General features: G+C 48.4%; 3 protein-coding genes across 8 annotated transcripts; 2 read left to right on the top strand and 1 right to left on the bottom strand.

The window, feature by feature from the left end:
- Positions 1 to 491: 491 nt before the first annotated feature.
- Positions 492 to 5364, top strand: LOC120641401 (extensin-like). 4 transcript variants are annotated; one of them, XR_005662261.1, is made up of 3 exons: positions 494 to 1553; positions 3317 to 3473; positions 4692 to 5364. XR_005662261.1 is itself a non-coding variant. In XM_039917503.1 (2 exons), the coding sequence occupies exon 1, from the start codon at positions 918 to 920 to the stop codon at positions 1536 to 1538; it is 621 nt and encodes a 206-aa protein (XP_039773437.1). In that variant the 5' UTR covers positions 492 to 917; the 3' UTR covers positions 1539 to 1553; positions 2332 to 2604. The 4 variants fall into 4 exon arrangements, 3 of the variants coding, with proteins under 3 accessions (XP_039773437.1, XP_039773436.1, XP_039773435.1); XM_039917503.1 differs by lacking the exons at positions 3317 to 3473; positions 4692 to 5364 and adding an exon at positions 2332 to 2604 and having other exon boundaries at positions 492 to 1553; XM_039917502.1 differs by lacking the exon at positions 3317 to 3473.
- On the bottom strand, positions 4434 to 7931 carry LOC120641400 (cationic amino acid transporter 6, chloroplastic-like). The gene is made up of 5 exons (XM_039917499.1): positions 7453 to 7931; positions 6896 to 7118; positions 6190 to 6520; positions 5853 to 6084; positions 4434 to 5168 (listed from the first exon to the last, which is right to left on the bottom strand). The coding sequence occupies exons 1-5, from the start codon at positions 7808 to 7810 to the stop codon at positions 4633 to 4635; spliced, it is 1680 nt and encodes a 559-aa protein (XP_039773433.1). The 5' UTR covers positions 7811 to 7931; the 3' UTR covers positions 4434 to 4632.
- A 4233-nt stretch (positions 7932 to 12164) lies between these two features.
- LOC120641402 (subtilisin-like protease SBT2.5) lies at positions 12165 to 17479 on the top strand. 3 transcript variants are annotated; one of them, XM_039917505.1, is made up of 10 exons: positions 12165 to 13119; positions 13304 to 13415; positions 13644 to 13708; positions 13791 to 13941; positions 14543 to 14943; positions 15036 to 15131; positions 15245 to 15314; positions 15404 to 15686; positions 15936 to 16264; positions 16411 to 17479. In XM_039917505.1, exons 2-10 carry the CDS (start codon positions 13407 to 13409, stop codon positions 17386 to 17388), a joined length of 2382 nt encoding a protein of 793 aa, XP_039773439.1. In that variant the 5' UTR covers positions 12165 to 13119; positions 13304 to 13406; the 3' UTR covers positions 17389 to 17479. The 3 variants fall into 3 exon arrangements, with proteins under 3 accessions (XP_039773439.1, XP_039773440.1, XP_039773438.1); XM_039917506.1 differs by lacking the exon at positions 13644 to 13708 and having other exon boundaries at positions 13728 to 13941; XM_039917504.1 differs by lacking the exons at positions 12165 to 13119; positions 13304 to 13415 and having other exon boundaries at positions 13429 to 13708.
- Positions 17480 to 17536: the final 57 nt, after the last annotated feature.

A 17536-nucleotide genomic window follows, 5' to 3' on the forward strand; every position in this document is an offset into this window, starting at 1 on the left:
TGTCCGGACCGCTCTTGCTTTGCTACCGCGTCGGCAGCTTGCTTTCCCGTCCCAAACGCGCTCGACGTTCCACGCTGCCGGGTCCCGGCCGGCGCCCGCGACCACGGACCCCTCGTCAAACCCACCGCGCACGCGGCCGCCGCAGCCGGCTTTCAAACGCACGGCACGCGGCCACCGCAGCCGGCCTTCCCACCGGGGGCCCCGTGTCAACCGTGTGCAGCCCACCGCACCGTATCCGCACCACGCCGGCGTCCCGATCCCTCCGTCGCGCGCTCGGCTCCACCCGCCCCGCGTCGCCCACGCACGAAACACGCGGACGTCGCGCCCACGCCGCGCGTCGGCATCGGCGGCTCGGCGCCCCCGTCGGTTTCCTTGGTCGCATACGGGCCCCCTCCCTCCGCGCCCGCCGAGGCCGCGCCGCGCGAGCCGCCTTGCCGCTGCCGCACGCCACCCCACTCTGCCCCCTAGGTCGTACCTCGCACGGCGCCGCATGCCGCCGCGCGCGGCCGATCGCACGACGTGACCACCGCTCGCCACAGAGGACAAATTCCATTTCGCCCCCCGGCAAAACTTTGAACCCGGTGGGGATCGCGGCAGGGCAGCGGCAGCCACGGAGAAGAAGAGAGAGGAATCCACGGCTCGCCCGTGATCATCCGACGGCCGCCCTCCACCAGCCGCCCAAGAGGGGGAGCCCACAGCGAAAATATTACGAGTCGCACGGCCCGCGCCGCGCGCGGGGTGTCGGTCATGGTGCCCCCACGCCCCCGCGGTTGGCGCCGCCGCCGCCGCCGCCCACCGCCGCCCGCGTGCACCCACCGCCACCTGTTGCCGCCTAAGGGGAACGCCTCCGTTATAACCCACCGCACCATGCCGTCCTCCACCACCGCGTCCCCATCCACGCCAGGTCCACCCCCGCCATGGCCTCCCCTTCCCCTTCTCCCCCCGCCCCCGCCTCCGGCCGCCGCGTGCCGCCCCCGTGCTGGACGCCCGAAGAGACCCTCGCCGTCGCCCGGGCCTACACGGCGCGCCGCCTCGCCGTCGGCCGGGAGCACCTGACCTCCGCCGACTGGGCCGCCGTGGCCACGGCCGCCCCGTCCAAGACCGCCAGGCAGTGCCGCCACAAGGTTGAGAAGCTCCGCCGCCGCCTCCGATCGAGCCGCCGCCGCCCCTGCCCGCTTCTCGACGCCATCGATCTCCTCGACGGACCTTCCCCGCCCTTCTTCTCCAAGTCGCAGTCCCAGTCCCCCTCCCTGTCCCCATCGCCACCGCCGGCAGTTTCTCCGCCGTCTCCCCCTTCCCCTCCCGCCTCCCCGCCCAGGAAGAGGAGGCGGGGCGATGCCGGGGACGAGGATGGACTGAGCGACGTGGTGGGGGCGCTGAGGGCCATCGGAGAGGGGTTTCTGCGGGCGGAGGAGAGGAGGATGGAGGCCGCCAGGGAGACGCAGAGGATGCGCATGGAGATGGCGCTCCGGCACCTTGATGCGCAGCGGAGGCTCATGGACGCGTTCGTGGGTCGCATCGTCGACGCCTTGGAGTAAAGTGGTGGCGCAAAGGTGTCTCCTCTCAAGTTTTCTTCCTTTTCCTCGTTTCGTAATGGCTCGTTTAGGAGTTTCTTAGAGCTGTTCATATGTAGTAGCTGTGATGGATCTGTGATGTGGTTGAAGTGGACAAATCTTAGTGCTTTGCAGTCTTGTATTTGCTGAAAAGGGCGTTTTTTTATGGAAGAACAAGTTATCTTCCCATTTTCATGTCAATTTTGCTTGAATTTGTTAACTTTTATGTTCTGAAAAAAAGTAACATATACTATGATAAAATAACAGCTCTAGAACATTGAATGTTGTCGATGACAATTGTGTTTGGGGCTACCTGGACTTTTATTTACCTGAGAAGAAAGAACGCACATGTCTCTTCTATATTACTGACATACAGCATGAAAACCTTTGTTACCTTTTGCATAATAAGCCGAATGTATGAACCAAAAGGATGAACTGGAGATGTCGTTTGTCAGCAACTGTAACATTTCTCCTTTTGCTAGTACCTTGGCGCTTCAGCCGTGGCTGATAGTATGATCGGGTATCTTTCCTGTTTTTCTTATGAGACGCTGAATGAACTCACTACTGGGTTTTACTTCGATGGTTGGACCAGCCTATATGCTTTGAAGTTTGAACCCAGTCATGCCAAGGTTTCCTTTTTAGTCACGCCCCAGCAGAGTAGCATCCTTTTTTACTTCTGCTAGAGTTTTCACTTTGTGGGGCTGAATATTTGGCATATCCAATTGGAGTACTGAAGAAATCGAGAAATCACTATCCTGAATATAACCCTATCCTGAAGGTTGACGTATTTTTGTGACCCTTTCAAGCAAATTACAAACGGAAAAAGGATCAGGCCATATTGGTACCCCGATGATTGCTTGCTTCATATATACATTTTGAATATTATTGGTACCCAAGGTAAAATCCTAAAGAAAACTCTGATGGGCACATGAAGATTTCTGTACAAAGGTGACTAGAGACAAGTTTGTGTTCACTTCTCATATCTACATGTATTGCAAAATTGGAGATGAATTCTACATTTTTCTTCTTTATATAACAAGGTTATTCCTTATAACATGTTCTACTTTAGAGTTTGCATAGTATCAGAAGAGAATATGTTCTCTTAGCTGCATGATGGATTGTGTTGGCAATTAGATGTTTCATAAAGATTCATTGCGGTGCTTATAGGCTACTATCCCAACCTTCATTTTTATCCTTCATTAACCAACTTTTGTTAAGAAAGAGAAAATTCTTTGGATATATGCATGCTATCTTATTAATTATCTTTATGTATTTCCTTGTGTAATGAACATTTCTGTTTCTGTGAACAACAATTCTGTTGATGTTCTGTTTCTCCTTTCATTCCTTTTCCTTAACAAATATGTTTCTGCGTGTGCATGAATTTGTTCATTACTGATCTATGGTATCTTTTCTGCTTCCTGCTTTTCCAGGAGATTTTACGTTTTATATGATACTTATCCTTTTTGTTACATATTACTCACATTTGTTATATGCACTTCTTAGAGGGAAGGGCAAATGATTTCGGTTATCTATTAGCCCTTAGGCTTTCTGTTGAGCTGAAATTTTTAGTTACTCCGAATGGCAATAGTTGGGAATTTTATATATCCCGCGACCTGCTACAGTTATCTTGTTATTGTTTAGAATCTTCTTATCCAGTGAGAACACTAAATGGATACTTAAAGCTTTCCAAGGACTATAAGTTTATATACAGGAAAGGTTTTATCTGTCCACTACCCAAAACTAACAGTTCCATTTGGTGTCAGCTGATTTGCTGCAGATGAAGGCACCACTTACATATGATCTAGGACCACCATCATAGTATGTGGTCCCTTCGTATGCTGGCATCCACTCCTTTAGCTAACTGTGCTGTTCGACAATTGGGCTACCACTTGAGATTAGCATCAACAAATGAAAACTGAGGTATGCACATTGACTCGACGATGCACGCTGGTCTAAAAGCAGGAACTCGCTCCATGATGTTCGGCTTTACTTCCGCATTCTATCTTGTGTGGTCCTTAAAATTTTGATACGATTCTGTATAGGAAGCATTATTTAGGTTAATCGGATAACATTATTTAAAAGGCTAGTCTACTGAATATTTTCGTCTCGTGGGTCCTTTTGTGTAATATACCATGAACATGCTCTTCTTTCACAATGAATGATGTATTTTTTGAGATTTGTATGGTGTCTGTTTTCATTTATATCATTACTTTAGTTCACAAAACTGAACACTTCTGCCATGGCTGTTTGTGAGAACTCACCTCTAGTTGACATCTTTTCTTGGACCAGTAGAGGATGTGCGCATACGATCTGTTTGTTCTTGGAGTAACATTTAGGCATCAAACTGTATTACATGAGAGCTAATGGTATCCATGTGTTTGTGCTATCCATATGAATCCTTGCTATACGGTTATGGAAATAGTGTGAGCGAAATAGCATCATTAATTTCTCTGAACACAGAATATGCATTTCAGTTTCCTTTAGTTCTCTCCTTGAGAGTTAAACAGAAAGGGAACATCTTTTAACTTTTTTTTTGAACTTAAGGCAGGAGCGCTGCCAGAACATCTTTTAACTTAATCCTCCCATGTTTCATGAATAGTGATTTTTTCCTAAGTACGCAAATGAAATCTTGTGCATTTCTTGGATATAAATTCCAGTGAACTTGGATATGATTATCTTGCTTTGTATCCTCATCTCTTGTCCCATCCGCAGGTATGGCTAGTTGCACCTGAAAGCAGCTTCTAGCTGGGACAAATCAGTCATTCTGCTCATGTTTGATATTTCCATGTACTCTTGCATTGCCATTTGTTGTGGTGAAAATAGATAAATTCAGGTCTCTGGTCAAACAAACACATGCCTTGCACAATCCCGCATATACACTTAGAGAAAAGTAGGTAGATGCCAATAGTTTTGGGCCAATCGGCAAGCACAAAAGCAGGAAAAGGAGAGATTAACCTAAAGCAAAAGTAAGCCTATGTTTTGCACCATCTTCTTTAGGCCTGGGACCATCTCCAAGATGTCCTAATTGCTATCTATTGATCTCAAATGTAACTTGTGGCATATAATTACCCTACTGCTGCTAAGATATGTCCAGATTTGAATGATGGATCATTGCATTGATGTCATTTTCTTCTGCAGAGTATGTAGAGTGCACCCCATAGCATACATAGAAGACTATGATCACAAGGCTCCAGATGCTGAACCTCTGATAGGACCTCATCTTGAGGGTGGTTATCAGGAACACGTTCAGGAAGACAGATGCAGCAGCAGGCCACGGCATCAGAGGGACCGACCACTCTGATGGTGGTCCAGCGATGTCCTGCCGTGCTGTGCAATGGAAGATTGCGGTGATTGCTATGGAGATGGCCCCGAACAATGCCATCCCCCATCTGCACCACCCGTCGATCTTCCTCGAGAGGGAGAAGCCGAGAGAACTCAGCGTGAGTAGCAGCAGGAAGAGGAGGACATGGAGCGGGCGGTTCACGCCGACCTTCACATACCGGTGGTAGATGAGTGCGTTGGCCACTAGGTAGAAGACCAGCAGTGTCCCGATTGATATCATCTCAAACACTATCTGCAGCTCCGTGAAGAGTGCTAATGATGCAGTGCAGAAGCCTGGGCAACGAAAGTGCTTGACGGTTAACTAGAAAGTACTGCGAAAAAAATAGATGCTGGCTAGTGGATTGGAATGTATTTGTTGGACGTAATCTGCTTTATCTTGTGATACATCTATGAACGTGAATATACCGTTGTTGAGATTTTACATTCACAAGACCTTGATCTCATTAAAGTTACATGTACTGATCTTAAACTGCTTGACCTATAGAAACAGTAAGTTTGTCTCAATCACGGGTGACACTACTTGTTATATGAACTTTGCCCAGAAATGTTGGAAGTCCATACAGAGCATGAAAAGAAAAGCAAGGCTCAGAGCTAGGGCGAGAGGGTTTGCTTATTGTACATCTCACTCGGCTAGACTAGGTTTATTTTTGTAAGTTATCTTTCGGGCCTTGTGGTTCGTAAGCCTGTGACTTTAACCATTAGTACTTGCTAGAGCATACTATTTGTTTGTAACCATCTCAATCACTCTACTCCCCATTGTGGATTTAAAAAGGACGCACTTCTACTCCAATGCTGATACTAGACTTGCAGAAATTATTTAAGACAACTACTGTATTCAACACGTAGAACTAGTGCATCTTGATTGAAGAGGTATGACGCACTGACCCATATTGCAATAAATGCTGAATAAATTGATGCTGTTTAATTTGAAAGATTTAGTAGCGTCGTCTTGGATACCTAGAAAAATGGTGGCGTTCATAGGAGTGCCCGTGGAAGGGTGGACCTTGGCGAGCCACGACGGCACCAGGCGCGCCCTGGCGATCACGCACAGGTACCTGGCCTGCCCCAGCATCGCCACCAGCAGCGACGCCACGATGCCGATGCTCGCGCCGGCGCCGACCACGCTTCTCGCCCACCTCCAGCCCACCTTCTCCCTGAACGCCGACGAGAACGGCGCGGTCTCCGTTATCTGCACCTCCAATGCACCGCACGGTGAGCCGATATCGAGAAGAACAAGCAGCACACCGTACCGTTAGATCGATCGGAAGGCAACGCAACACCTCCGCATGGTCACCTCGGTGTAGGGCAGCATGACGCAGAGGGCGACGGACATGAGGCAGTAGAGCGCGGACACGACAAGCACCGAGCCGGCGATGCCGACGGGGAGCGCGCGGGCAGGATCCCGGATCTCCTCGGCCATGGTGGATGCCGAGTCGTACCCGATGTAGCTGAAGTAGACGATGGCCGCGCCGTCCAGGATGCCGCGGACGCCGTAGGGGGCCAGCCCGTGCGGCCGCACGAGGTTCCTCGCGCTGCCGTTCCACAGGCCGGCCACGATGATGAAGGCGAAGAAGAGCAGGTGGAACACCGTGAGCACCATGTTCAGCATCGAGCTCTCCTTGGTGCTGCAACAGTTGCAAATTAAACCAGTCTGGCCAATGCCAGCCATTTTTCTGCTGCTACATGTGTTCTGCTGATCTCTGCCTAATATTTTTAATTTGGGGGGAGAAAAAAATCAAAAGAGCAGGGTGTGTACTTGTACGTCCATGTGTCATCTATCAGACGCACACTGATGGTAAGTCCATCATGCACGCACAGAACTTGCATTGTACTACTGTTGTGTTGTCATAAAATATATATAGGAACTAAGAACGCAGAACCACATGCTAACGAAGAGAAAAATACATTATCAGCGGACAAATAAAAGGAAGCTTAATAATGCGATACGAGCTATAAATTAAATTAAATATGGTTTAGTAATGTGCCGCGCCTGCATTTACCTATAGCACAAGCATACGGTTATGAGGACGATGAGCGCGACGGCCGGCACGTCCAGCGCGTTGTACCCCTCCGCGATGCCGGCGACGACGATCCTCCACGCGTTGGGCTCCGTGACCCCGAACGTCGAGGCCAGGTAGTCCGTGAAGCTCCTCGCCACCGCCGCGTTCGACAGCACGTACTCCATCAGAATGCTGGCTCCACCAAAGAACCCCACGAACTCGCCTGACAAAATAAGATAAATGGTTTTTTTTTGCTTCCTTTGTCCAATCTACTTATTTGTCCTTTGCTTGGACATTAATCATTTTAGTATGGTACATATATTGACTATTGCATTTCCAATCTTCAGATACATGTTATGCAAAAAAAAAACGGTAGTAGTAGTTCGTCGGAAGACCATGAACAGCATCTAGCACGGAATTCATATTGTTCTCATAACAATTTCAGTAGTAGTTTCAACAGGAACGGTGGCGCTGAATGTTCTTCAGTTTGTTTTAATTAACTGCAGGCAGCGTGGAACCAGCAGGGTGATGAGCGAGGAAAAGGGTTTATGAATTACCGAACGTTACTCTGAGGTAGCTGAAGGCGCCGCCGGCGACGGGGACGCGCACCGAGAACTCGGCGTAGCAGAAGGACGAGAGCAGCGCGGAGACTCCGGCGATGACGTAGGACGCGAAGACGGCGGGCCCCGCGGTGTCGCGCGCCACCTTCCCCGTGGTGACGAAGACCCCCGCGCCGAGCATCCCGCCGACGCCGAGCCCGACGAGGTCGTACCACTCGAGCCGCCGCTTCATGCGCGCCCCCGACCGGTCCCGCACCTCGTTCAGCTCCTGCGCCGGCGTCCACGTCACCAGAGCCCTCCTCCGCAGCCGGTGCGGCGTCTGCGCGATCGACAGCAGCACGTCGCGCAGCGCCATTGGCCCCGCCGCCTAGCTAGCTTTCTTCGTGGCTCCCTCCCTCTCTTCTCCTCCCTGGCTATCTTCTTGACGGTTTCTTTGATCAGTGGCCAGCTGGGTGGACGTAGCCGGGACGATCGAATCGAGCTCGCTACTATTTATAAGAGAATAGATCAGGAGAGCATTCAAGTTCTTGGGAACTGGGGGAAACCCTTTGCCTACTGGCTCTAGTGGAGTATCTAGCTCGCGGCCGTGTTTGGTTGCGGCTTTTTAAATTTTTCGAAAAGTCATTTTTTTTATATTTGAAGTACTAAACATAAACTAATCACAAAAATAATTATAGTACTCGTCTGTAAATCGCGAGACGAATCTAATGAGCCTAACTAATCTGTCATTAGAGATTATTTACTGTAGTATTACTGTAGCAATTTAGCATCTAATTACAGTCTAATTAGGTTCATTAGATTCGTCTCGCCATTTACAGACAGCAGTCGCAATGCGTTTTTTATTTCATCTAGATTTAAGTTTGCATGCCGAAATTTTTTTTTGGAATTTTGATTTTGAGAACTGAACACGGCCCGCGTTGTGGAGCGGCTTCAAAATCAAGGACCTGTCTCTTGCTGCTGCTCGGTGCTCGCTGTGCACGACCGCTGTGAGCTCAGCGTGCGCCGTGGCCTGTCCAATGCCAGGAGGGCACAGTTCGTCCGTGCGCGAGCCATGTGTTCGTCGTTGGCCTCGAAAAGCACTCCAACCAGAGCACGCACATGCCCAACTCAGTTGGAGAGGGCTAGCAGCTGTTAGCTGCAGCGCGAGATGCTGTTCTTGCGCCATTACTTCTCTGAAAGCTTTCGAAAAGTCGTGTAGTGAAATGTGTTGGGTAATAATTTCATCTTTTTTAGAGGTATAATTTCGTCTGAATGCATTTCTTACCAGAATAAAAGATGGTTGCAGATTCAGGCATATATTCTGGACTCGCCTTCATTTACTTAATCCTGTATACACACACCAGCAGCTCACTGGTACATGTAAATGTGCGATTTCTGACGGCTCCTGCATTTTCTATGCTGCTATGACTGAAGCTCACACATGGCACAGGATTCAGGCTTTCGGCAGGTAGATGTGGATGGATCTTGTGGCTGTTTATAAATGGTGATGAAATCAATACTAGGATGTAGAGCACAGATTCCTGTACCTCTCATGTTGACACCTGGTCTGGCAGGGCAACATTTATAGTGCTTAATGTAAAGCAGGGAGGTCAAATCTACATGAGCCCTATAAGGAGACCATCGGACCACCAACATACTAATGACCATGTACTAGACACCACAAGGTGCATGAGCACGGCGACGTGTCGACGTGCAATTGGCTCCTCGGAGGAGAGAGCACGCCACAGGCACTGTCAGCTGCAGGTTACTCCAAGGAGTTATTTTTATCTGCCTGAAGAAGATGTCGTTTTGAGTTTTGTTTCCTGCAAGTAGTACAAATATCAATGTGTAGCTACCAACTTTCAATTACAAGACTAAATGCCAGAGCTGAACTGAAAAGAGAGAAAATGCAGAAACAAATTACAGCAATTAGCAAACAATATCTATAAAAAAACAATAAGAGTTGCAGCATCCATAACTAATCCTAAACCTAGTAATTATTTATTTTAAAAGGGTTGAGAAAAGGCGTCAGACGATTGTATTGAATTATTAGGGGAAAAGAAACTGTTCTGGAAGTGAGACAATGTACTGTGATACAACCCTGATCAGCTTCTTTTTCGAAGGAACCTTGATGAGCTTTTCCACGACGCAATCTCTGTAGAAAGATAACATAGGAGGATAGAACCAATGATCTAACGACTTGAAAGAGAGGCCAGGCGATGTCCAGAGTAGTCAAAGATTCAGAGAGCATAAAATGATTAGTCTGATGATGCTCTGAAAGATATATACAGACGAACTGCTGCATGAAAGCATCAAGATCACTGCTACAAAGAACAGATTTATTTGCACACCGTATAATACCTGAGAAAAGGTCGACGAAAAAAAAAAGCTTGCAAGAAGCACCAGCGATCGATCGATCTGCGGGCTGCGGCTAGCCGCGCAGGAACCCTTGGATGCTCGTATAGCGGCTGTCACTATAGGGGGTTTCCGGAGGAATGAAGAACACGCAGGCACACACTCGCAGAGGCTGGCACTAATGATGGTCCCGAGAGAAAGATGAGGCGACTTTGCAATTGTTAATCCTTTGATTTGGCACGGATTTGGAATCTCCTTGTTAATCACAAAGGGGAGGCGTAGGTTAGATGCTACAGGTGTAGGCACGCTTGATGCTCCCTAGCCTGCCCTTTGGAATAGAATGATATCCTAGCCAAACTGCATTCCCATGTCCATGTGGGTACGCTACTTTTGCTAACATGCGTGGACGTAGTTAAGATCAGGATGCATCAGGCATACACATACTGGAAAAGATTGTGATTTGTTTAGGCTCCAAGTCAGAGACGTTGTGGATTTTGTATTGCGCTGCAGCGCTACTGCTGCACCCGTCAAGTAGACGTGAGGGAGAATGCGACTCCTAGTTTTTTTAGGTGGTGTTATTTCTTTCAGAACACATATGTTTCTTACTACTTAGGGAGAGAAACTGTTCGATTATTTTCACTACATTTGGTTACAGGAATGTATTTATTAGATAATCTGCTCCTCATTATGCATTAGCAACCTGAACCTGCTTGATAAGGAATGATTCTCTGTATTAGTTTTTTTTAGATAGGATTCTCTGTATTAGTTTAGTTTAGTTTTGGTATTATCGTTTTGGGCTGCAATCAAAACTTGACCCAGTAGCATGTAAGAAAGTTCAGTCCATATATAGCCTATCTGGCCCAGCCCATACAAGTTTGAGTACTCGTTGGCCCATTAAACCAACACCTCACCTAAGTCCGTCTTGGGCCTACCAAAACATCCAAGCTCAAGGCGACAGTGTAATTAATTTTTATTTAATATTTCTAATAATAATATAAAATTTAAAATAATTTATTAAATTTTATTTAATACTCTAAATAACTATACAAGGTATTTGATAGGATTACAAAGTCTAATTAAATTTTATTTAATATTTTAAATAATAAAAATATCTTTAACATGATAGAGCTAAAGTTTAGCTTCCTGGAAACGAACAGGACCTAAATTCCAATTTCCAATAGCAAAAGTCACACATGCACATGCTCTCAGTTTCCAACTACTGCTCTGTTGATTTGTTGTGTGAACTGTGCTAGTCACACTTTCAAAACTCAATTTGAAACTGAGACCTTGTACGCCGATGAAATATCACACAATCAGAGACACTTTCGCAATTTGATTGCTCGGCGCTCTGTTGATTTGTTGTGTGAACTGTGAAGTACAAGATTCAGGTTCAAAATGAGTTTTTTAACATCCCCAAAAAGTCTGCTGTTACATCCAATGATTATTACCATTCACTTCTATCATCTGACAGCCAAGTCTGACACATAAAAGGTTGCATGAAAAATTCATGGCTCGATAGCTCACTCAACTCTGCTGGTCGGTGACTCGACTCGATAGAAAATATTAATAAGCCAAGTGCAATATTTAGCTCGATTCATTACCGAGCCAACTGGATCTAGCTCGCGAGCCAAAATGAACTGCCCAGCATCCTAAAATGTATTCGGCTGGTGGTGTGGTGGCTGGGCAGCAGCTGCTGCTGCAGACACCCACCGTGCATTCACTGACTTGGTGAAGACAAGTCAGCGAAACACAGTTGTAGCGGTGACTTTCACCCTAATAAACTCGTAAACGCAAAAAAAACATCATATCGAATGTTTCGACACAATAAAATTTATTTACAAAACTTTTTGTATGGATGGACTGTAAATCGCGAGACGAATCTAATGAGCCTACTTAATTCATAATTGCAACAGTGATGCTACAGTAATCATCAACTAATTATTAATTAATCATGGATTTATTAGCATAATTAGATTCGTCTCGCGATTTACAACCCAGCTATCCAAAAAAATTTATAAATAGACTTTATTTAGTACTTGAAATTAGTAAGATTTCATTGCAAATTTTTTTTTGCGTTCGAACTAAACACGGCCTCAGTGTGTTTCTAGCCGTTCATTTGCAGATAAATAGATAAGATCCATAGCTATGATACAACACAACTACAGTGATAGTGTGTGAACAGTAAAATCAGCATAATACCTCATCTACAGTCGCGCGGGTACAGTAAATGCAGCCAACCAAACGGACCCTTACTGACTTACTGTGTCTTTTGCTGACTCCGCTTCAGCATGTTAGACAAGTTGAACCGCAGCAAGCCCGGTAATTCAGCCCAACGGCAGCTGTTGAGCCCAGCCGCTGGTTTTAGTCCAGCCGAACGGCTAGCTCCATCAATCTCTCCCGTCTCCCTCCCCGATTCCCACGCGGCCCGCCCCCCGGCCACCGCACGGCCGCTCCCGACCTCCGCACCCTCCCCTCCGGCTCTCCCGAGGCCTTGCCCGGCCAGCTAGGCCAGCGGGAACGGTGCAGCGCCGCGGCCGCCGCGCACCTCGTCGCGCGGCCGCACCAGGCTCCGACCGCGCACCTCGGCACGCCGGAGACGGCCTAGATCCCCGTCGCCTCGGGCCCCACTCCCCACAATCCGCGGCCATGAATAGCGGCGGCCGCACGGGCGCCCAGCCGCCCGCCTCCCTTCCTCCTCGCCCTCCCCTCCTGGCTCTCCCTGGCCCCCGCCGGCCAGCTAGGCAGGCAGCGGCGTCGGTGCCGCGCTCGTCGCAGCGGCCCCACGCAGTCGTACCAGGCTTCGGCCACTCGACCCCACCGCCAGCAGCACAATTAGGAGGAGGAAGCATTCGAGCTGGCTCACGAGCTAAATGAGCCAGCCCGAGCTGGTAAACGAGCCGAGCCCAACTTTTAGCTCGTTGTAATGACGAGCTGAGCCGAGCCAGCTCGTAATCTTATCGAGCCAGCTCAAGCCGAGCCGAGCCGAGCTGGCCCTACTGGTCTACTCGTGTCCCTAGGTAAAACTGTTGAGTACCTGACGTTTGCGAAGTACCTGGTGATTTTGCGGCGGCGACGTTGGCCTGGTGTTGTGAATGTTTTCTTTTCCCTCTTCAGCCGGCACAAAGAGGGTGTTCCCGTGTGATTTGGTCGCGCGGGTAGGAAGCCTATATCTTTATATGTTTGTTTGATGCGAAAGAACAGTGTCACGGGCTCACAAGTCTATTGTGGTTAGTGGTTCGAAATCAAATGTTTGTACACAAAGGAGGTGATTTGAAAAACTAGGCAGGTTCTTGCTGCCACGCAAAGCATGCTAGTGTCTAGCCTTTGTAGGTAAGCAGACAAGATACATGGTTCGTTCACCTATGATTTAGTTCTTTATATGCCTCTGTAAAACTAATCTAAATAAACAGCAATGTGTTGTCATTGATAATATCGGTTTGGTGGACTGCGCCGGTTGCATGCCTTATATAGGACGCTTTCTCATATCCCCCCCCCCCCCCCCCCCCCCCCCCAGCGGTTGGATTTCACCAGGCAAGTAGTTAAAGAAAGGCACATGGAATTCAGGAAGCGCCCATTGCGTGCATTTGGTGGTTCAGAGACGAGCAACACAATTCTTGATGTATCAGGTGCGTGCTTCATTTTATTTCCCTCTAATCCCCACCTAACATTCTTTTACATGAGTCCTGCTCTCGCACTTATATAAGCACCTACATTCAAGCATAGGAGTTTTGGAAGGCTTCATACAACTATTCAGTGACACTACCGTTATGGCATTTTTCAAGCCATCTCTACTGTTCTGTTCAATTCTTGCTTTCCTCAGCCTGAATTGTGGTCCGTCTCATGTATCTGCCAAGGTTTATCTGGTGGTGATGGAGGATGATCCAGTCATTTCTTACAAAGTGAACCGCAAGCATGTCATGTATGTGTTTTCTGTATAGGTATAGGTTGACTTATGTTATCTCCGGGAAGGGAAGTACACTTAACAAAAGAATTTCATTCAGGAGAGGCGAGGAAGCTCAGAAGTACAAACGAGTGGCCACAACAAAGCATGACAGCTTCCTGGACTCATTTCTCCCAATAGGATCTTACAAGAAACTGTACAGTTACACTCACTTGATTAATGGATTTGCTCTCCATGCTGAATCTGAGAAGGTGCCTTTTTCTTAATCCCAAAAGTGCATAACGACATTACTTCTATTCTTTAGTCTGTTACTTGATATTCAGTCTGGGAAATAAGAAAAGTGTTCTACAACGAGCTCTCATTCCCTCACCTGATAGAATAGAATTTCCAGTACCAGGAATAACATATAAGTGCATACATAAATCATGATTGGATCTGCAGAGATACATAATAACATATAGACATAATATAAACGATATAGGCGAGCTCATGCAAATTCTGGTTATTTTGTAATATTATCAGGAGTATTTTTGCATTGAATTCATAAAGTCCGGTCCAGATTTGCTTCTACTCTACCGCAGTTTCCCTCAATAAAATAAATCTGATCCACTTTATTTTCTGAGAAATGAGTAGTATATGACTTAATCTCTCTGTGTACTTGCAAACTAAGACCCATAAAAGACATGATGATGCCATCGCAGCATCACAAAACTCATCAATGATCAAATGCAAATCCGTTTGCTCTTATACTTTGCCATCCTTTTGCAAGTTTTCTTAAAGAGTTGATGATCTTATTAGTGAAAGACGGTTGCTTGTTTCCATTGAGATTAATATCTGTTAAATGTGTAACAGACGGTTAGAATTCTTAGCCGTGCAAAAGGAGTTAGACTTATCCAAGAAGACATCAAAATGACCAAGATGACAACACACACTCCAAATTACATTGGAGCTAGTGGAGTCTGGCCACTCCTGGGTGGTGCTGAAAATTCTGGTGATGGGGTGGTGATTGGCATGATTGATACTGGCATCGACCCCAAGAACCCAAGCTTTGTTAGCAGTAACATGTCAAGCCAAGCAAAATCACCACCAGCTAGTTTCAAAGGAATGTGTCGTGCTGGGAATAGGTTTCCTCCAGATTCATGCAGTGGTAAGATAGTGGGAGCTAGGTGGTTTGCGCGTGCTGCTCAAGCGACTGGAGAGTTCAATGCTACAATTCACTATGCATCTCCTTACGATTCAGATGGTCATGGCAGGTGTGTGCAATTATCTACTATGTTGATGACTCTGTTAATTCATTTTTAACCACAGAATGTGTCACCGGCTGATCATACCAATATCTTCACAGCCACACCGCATCGATTGCAGCTGGGAATTTCCATACGCCAGTAATATCCAGAGGCTACAGCTTTGGGTATGCAAGCGGCATTGCCCCTGGAGCTCGGTGAGGAAGATTGAAAGAGCAATCCTTTTTCAGCATTTCAGATAATGGAAGCAAAGGGGGGAAGCAATGTATATAATCTCACTCTTTGTTCCCTCTTCTGATTGCCCTGACAGACTCTCAATCTACAAAGCTGCCTATCCTTTCGGTGGATATATGTCAGATGTGATAGCTGCAGTCGACCAGGTTCTTAGATAATATACTCTTTACTACGGAAAGCTACTACTTCAATTTCGGTAGCTGTATGCTAAACTGCCTATGCTACTTGTTTGTAGGCTGTAGAGGATGGTGTGGATGTTATAAGTCTTTCTATGGCTCCTTCTTCAATTTCATCTGGGCCAGCATCTTTCCTCAATTTGCTTGAGGCACAACTTCTCCTTGCCACCAAAGCTGGAGTCTCAGTTGTTCAAGCAGTTGGCAATGGAGGCCCCGATGAGAACACAGTTGTTTCTTTCAGCCCATGGATATTGAGTGTTGCTGCTTCGACGACAGACCGGAAGTATAGAAAATCAATCATAATTGGCAATGGGAAAGCATTCTCCTGTGGCACTCTTTCTGGTATTCATTTCAACCTGTCTTGGTTGTTGATCAGTAGCTTTTTGCCAATTTGTAGTCACAATTCAATAAACTCCAGTTTTTCCTTATGCTATTTATGAATTGTAGCGGATATTGGATAGGATAAGAGTTTTCTATCCTAGCTTACAGCATCATTCTGTTACGTGTCACATTCAAGTAGATTTAACGATGAATGACCATATCATAATGTGCCACTGTTTGTTTTGACTCCCTTCTTGCCTGTGGTGCCAGCACCAACACCAGGTGAAATAATGTACCCACTAGCATGGGCTGATGATGTGATAGTTGAGAATTCAACCGACGAAGGGGCTAACAAATGCCGAGATCCAAGGATCTTCATCAAACCTCTTGTCCAGGGAAAGGTGATTATTTGCACGTTCGACTCATCAGACTACTATGATGACGTCAGCCTTGCTAGCATCGTCGATACAATTCAGAAAATTGGAGCTGCTGGAGTCATTGTCACTGATCGTTCTACGCACGACGTTGACATTGAATTTGAGCCTACATTTCCCACAACAGTTCCTTCAGCCATAGTCCTGAAGGGTTCTGACATGCGGGTAATTTCCTGAACAAGCAAAATGTCATTAGAAAACGATCTGTCTGTCCCTGGGTCCTGATTCAGTTATACTAGAGCTTGTGTTTTGCGTTACAGTAGCTATTGGATCTGTACTGAAACTGCATTGTCTTTCGCAACTGGGTGCAGGCTCTAATGCAGTACTACAACAATAACACGGTTCGAGATGAAGACGGAAACGTTCTCAGCTTCGGAGCCACCGCCCGGATTCTGGAGGGACGGCGTGCTACCTACACGGGAGAAGCACCTGTCGTCGCCGATTACTCGTCGCGGGGACCAGACGTGGAGAACTCGCAGATGCAGCCAGCAGAGGTGCTGAAACCGAACGTCATGGCGCCAGGGCATCTTATATGGGGAGCCTGGAGCCCGACGAGCTCCGCCCTGCCGGAGATCCACGGTGAGAACTACGCGCTGCTGTCGGGCACAAGCATGGCCGCCCCGCACGTCGCCGGGGTGGCGGCCCTGATCAAGCAGAGGCACCCGACGTGGAGCCCCGCCATGGTCATGTCCGCGATCATGACGAGCGCGGACGCGACCGACCGGTCGGGGCGGCCCCTGATGGCGAGGGGCGACGAGGGCTCCCTCGGCCCCGCGACGCCGTTCGACATGGGCGCCGGCGCCGTCAACGCGGCGCGCGCCCTGGACCCGGGCCTGGTGTTCGACGCCGGGTACCGGGACCACCTCCAGTTCCTGTGCGCGGTGCCCGGCGTGGACGAGGCCGCGGTGCTCCGCGCGGTGGGCGCGCCGTGCCCTCCCCGGGCGCGGGCGGGGGCGGGGGCGGCGCGCTGGTGCTCGGACCTCAACTCGCCGAGCGTGACGGTGGCCAGCCTGGTGGGGTCGCGGCGCGTGGACCGGCGGGTCACCAGCGTCGGCGCGCACAACGAGACGTACATGGCGTACGTGCGCGCGCCGGAGGGCGTGGCTGTGCGCGTGTCGCCCGCCGAGTTCGCCATCACGCCGGGGGCGGCGCGGACGTTGCGGATCGTGCTCAACACCACCGCGCCCGGCAACGCCTTCAGCTTCGGCGAGGTGGTGCTCAGGGGCGACAGGAAGCACCGGGTCCGGATCCCCCTCGCCGTCTATCCCGCGGCGGCGCTGAGCCGGTGAACTCGCGGCACGAAACCATGCCACTCTCCTATAGCTCATAACACGCGTGTACGCACACATAATGAAATAAAGCACGTGTGTTCCGATGTAAGTACACTCTTTCCCGTTCGAAAGGTCAGGGCAGGGCAGGGCAGAGCAGAGCCTGCCT

This window comes from Panicum virgatum, chromosome 7K (assembly GCF_016808335.1).
Source record: "Panicum virgatum strain AP13 chromosome 7K, P.virgatum_v5, whole genome shotgun sequence".
Taxonomy (NCBI): Eukaryota; Viridiplantae; Streptophyta; class Magnoliopsida; order Poales; family Poaceae; genus Panicum; species Panicum virgatum.

Coding starts and splice junctions, on each gene's coding strand:
- LOC120641402 (XM_039917504.1), top strand. CDS start 13,557: ATGGCATTTTTCAAGCCATCTCTACTGTTCTGTTCAATTCTTGCTTTC. Junction 13,709..13,790: donor GTGAACCGCAAGCATGTCAT/GTATGTGTTTTC, acceptor AATTTCATTCAG/GAGAGGCGAGGAAGCTCAGA. Junction 15,132..15,244: donor GGCATTGCCCCTGGAGCTCG/GTGAGGAAGATT, acceptor TTGCCCTGACAG/ACTCTCAATCTACAAAGCTG.
- LOC120641401 (XM_039917503.1), top strand. CDS start 918: ATGGCCTCCCCTTCCCCTTCTCCCCCCGCCCCCGCCTCCGGCCGCCGC.
- LOC120641400 (XM_039917499.1), bottom strand. CDS start 7,810: ATGGCGCTGCGCGACGTGCTGCTGTCGATCGCGCAGACGCCGCACCGG. Junction 6,085..6,189: donor TCATGCTGCCCTACACCGAG/GTGACCATGCGG, acceptor TTGGAGGTGCAG/ATAACGGAGACCGCGCCGTT. Junction 5,169..5,852: donor GAACGCCACCATTTTTCTAG/GTATCCAAGACG, acceptor TTCGTTGCCCAG/GCTTCTGCACTGCATCATTA.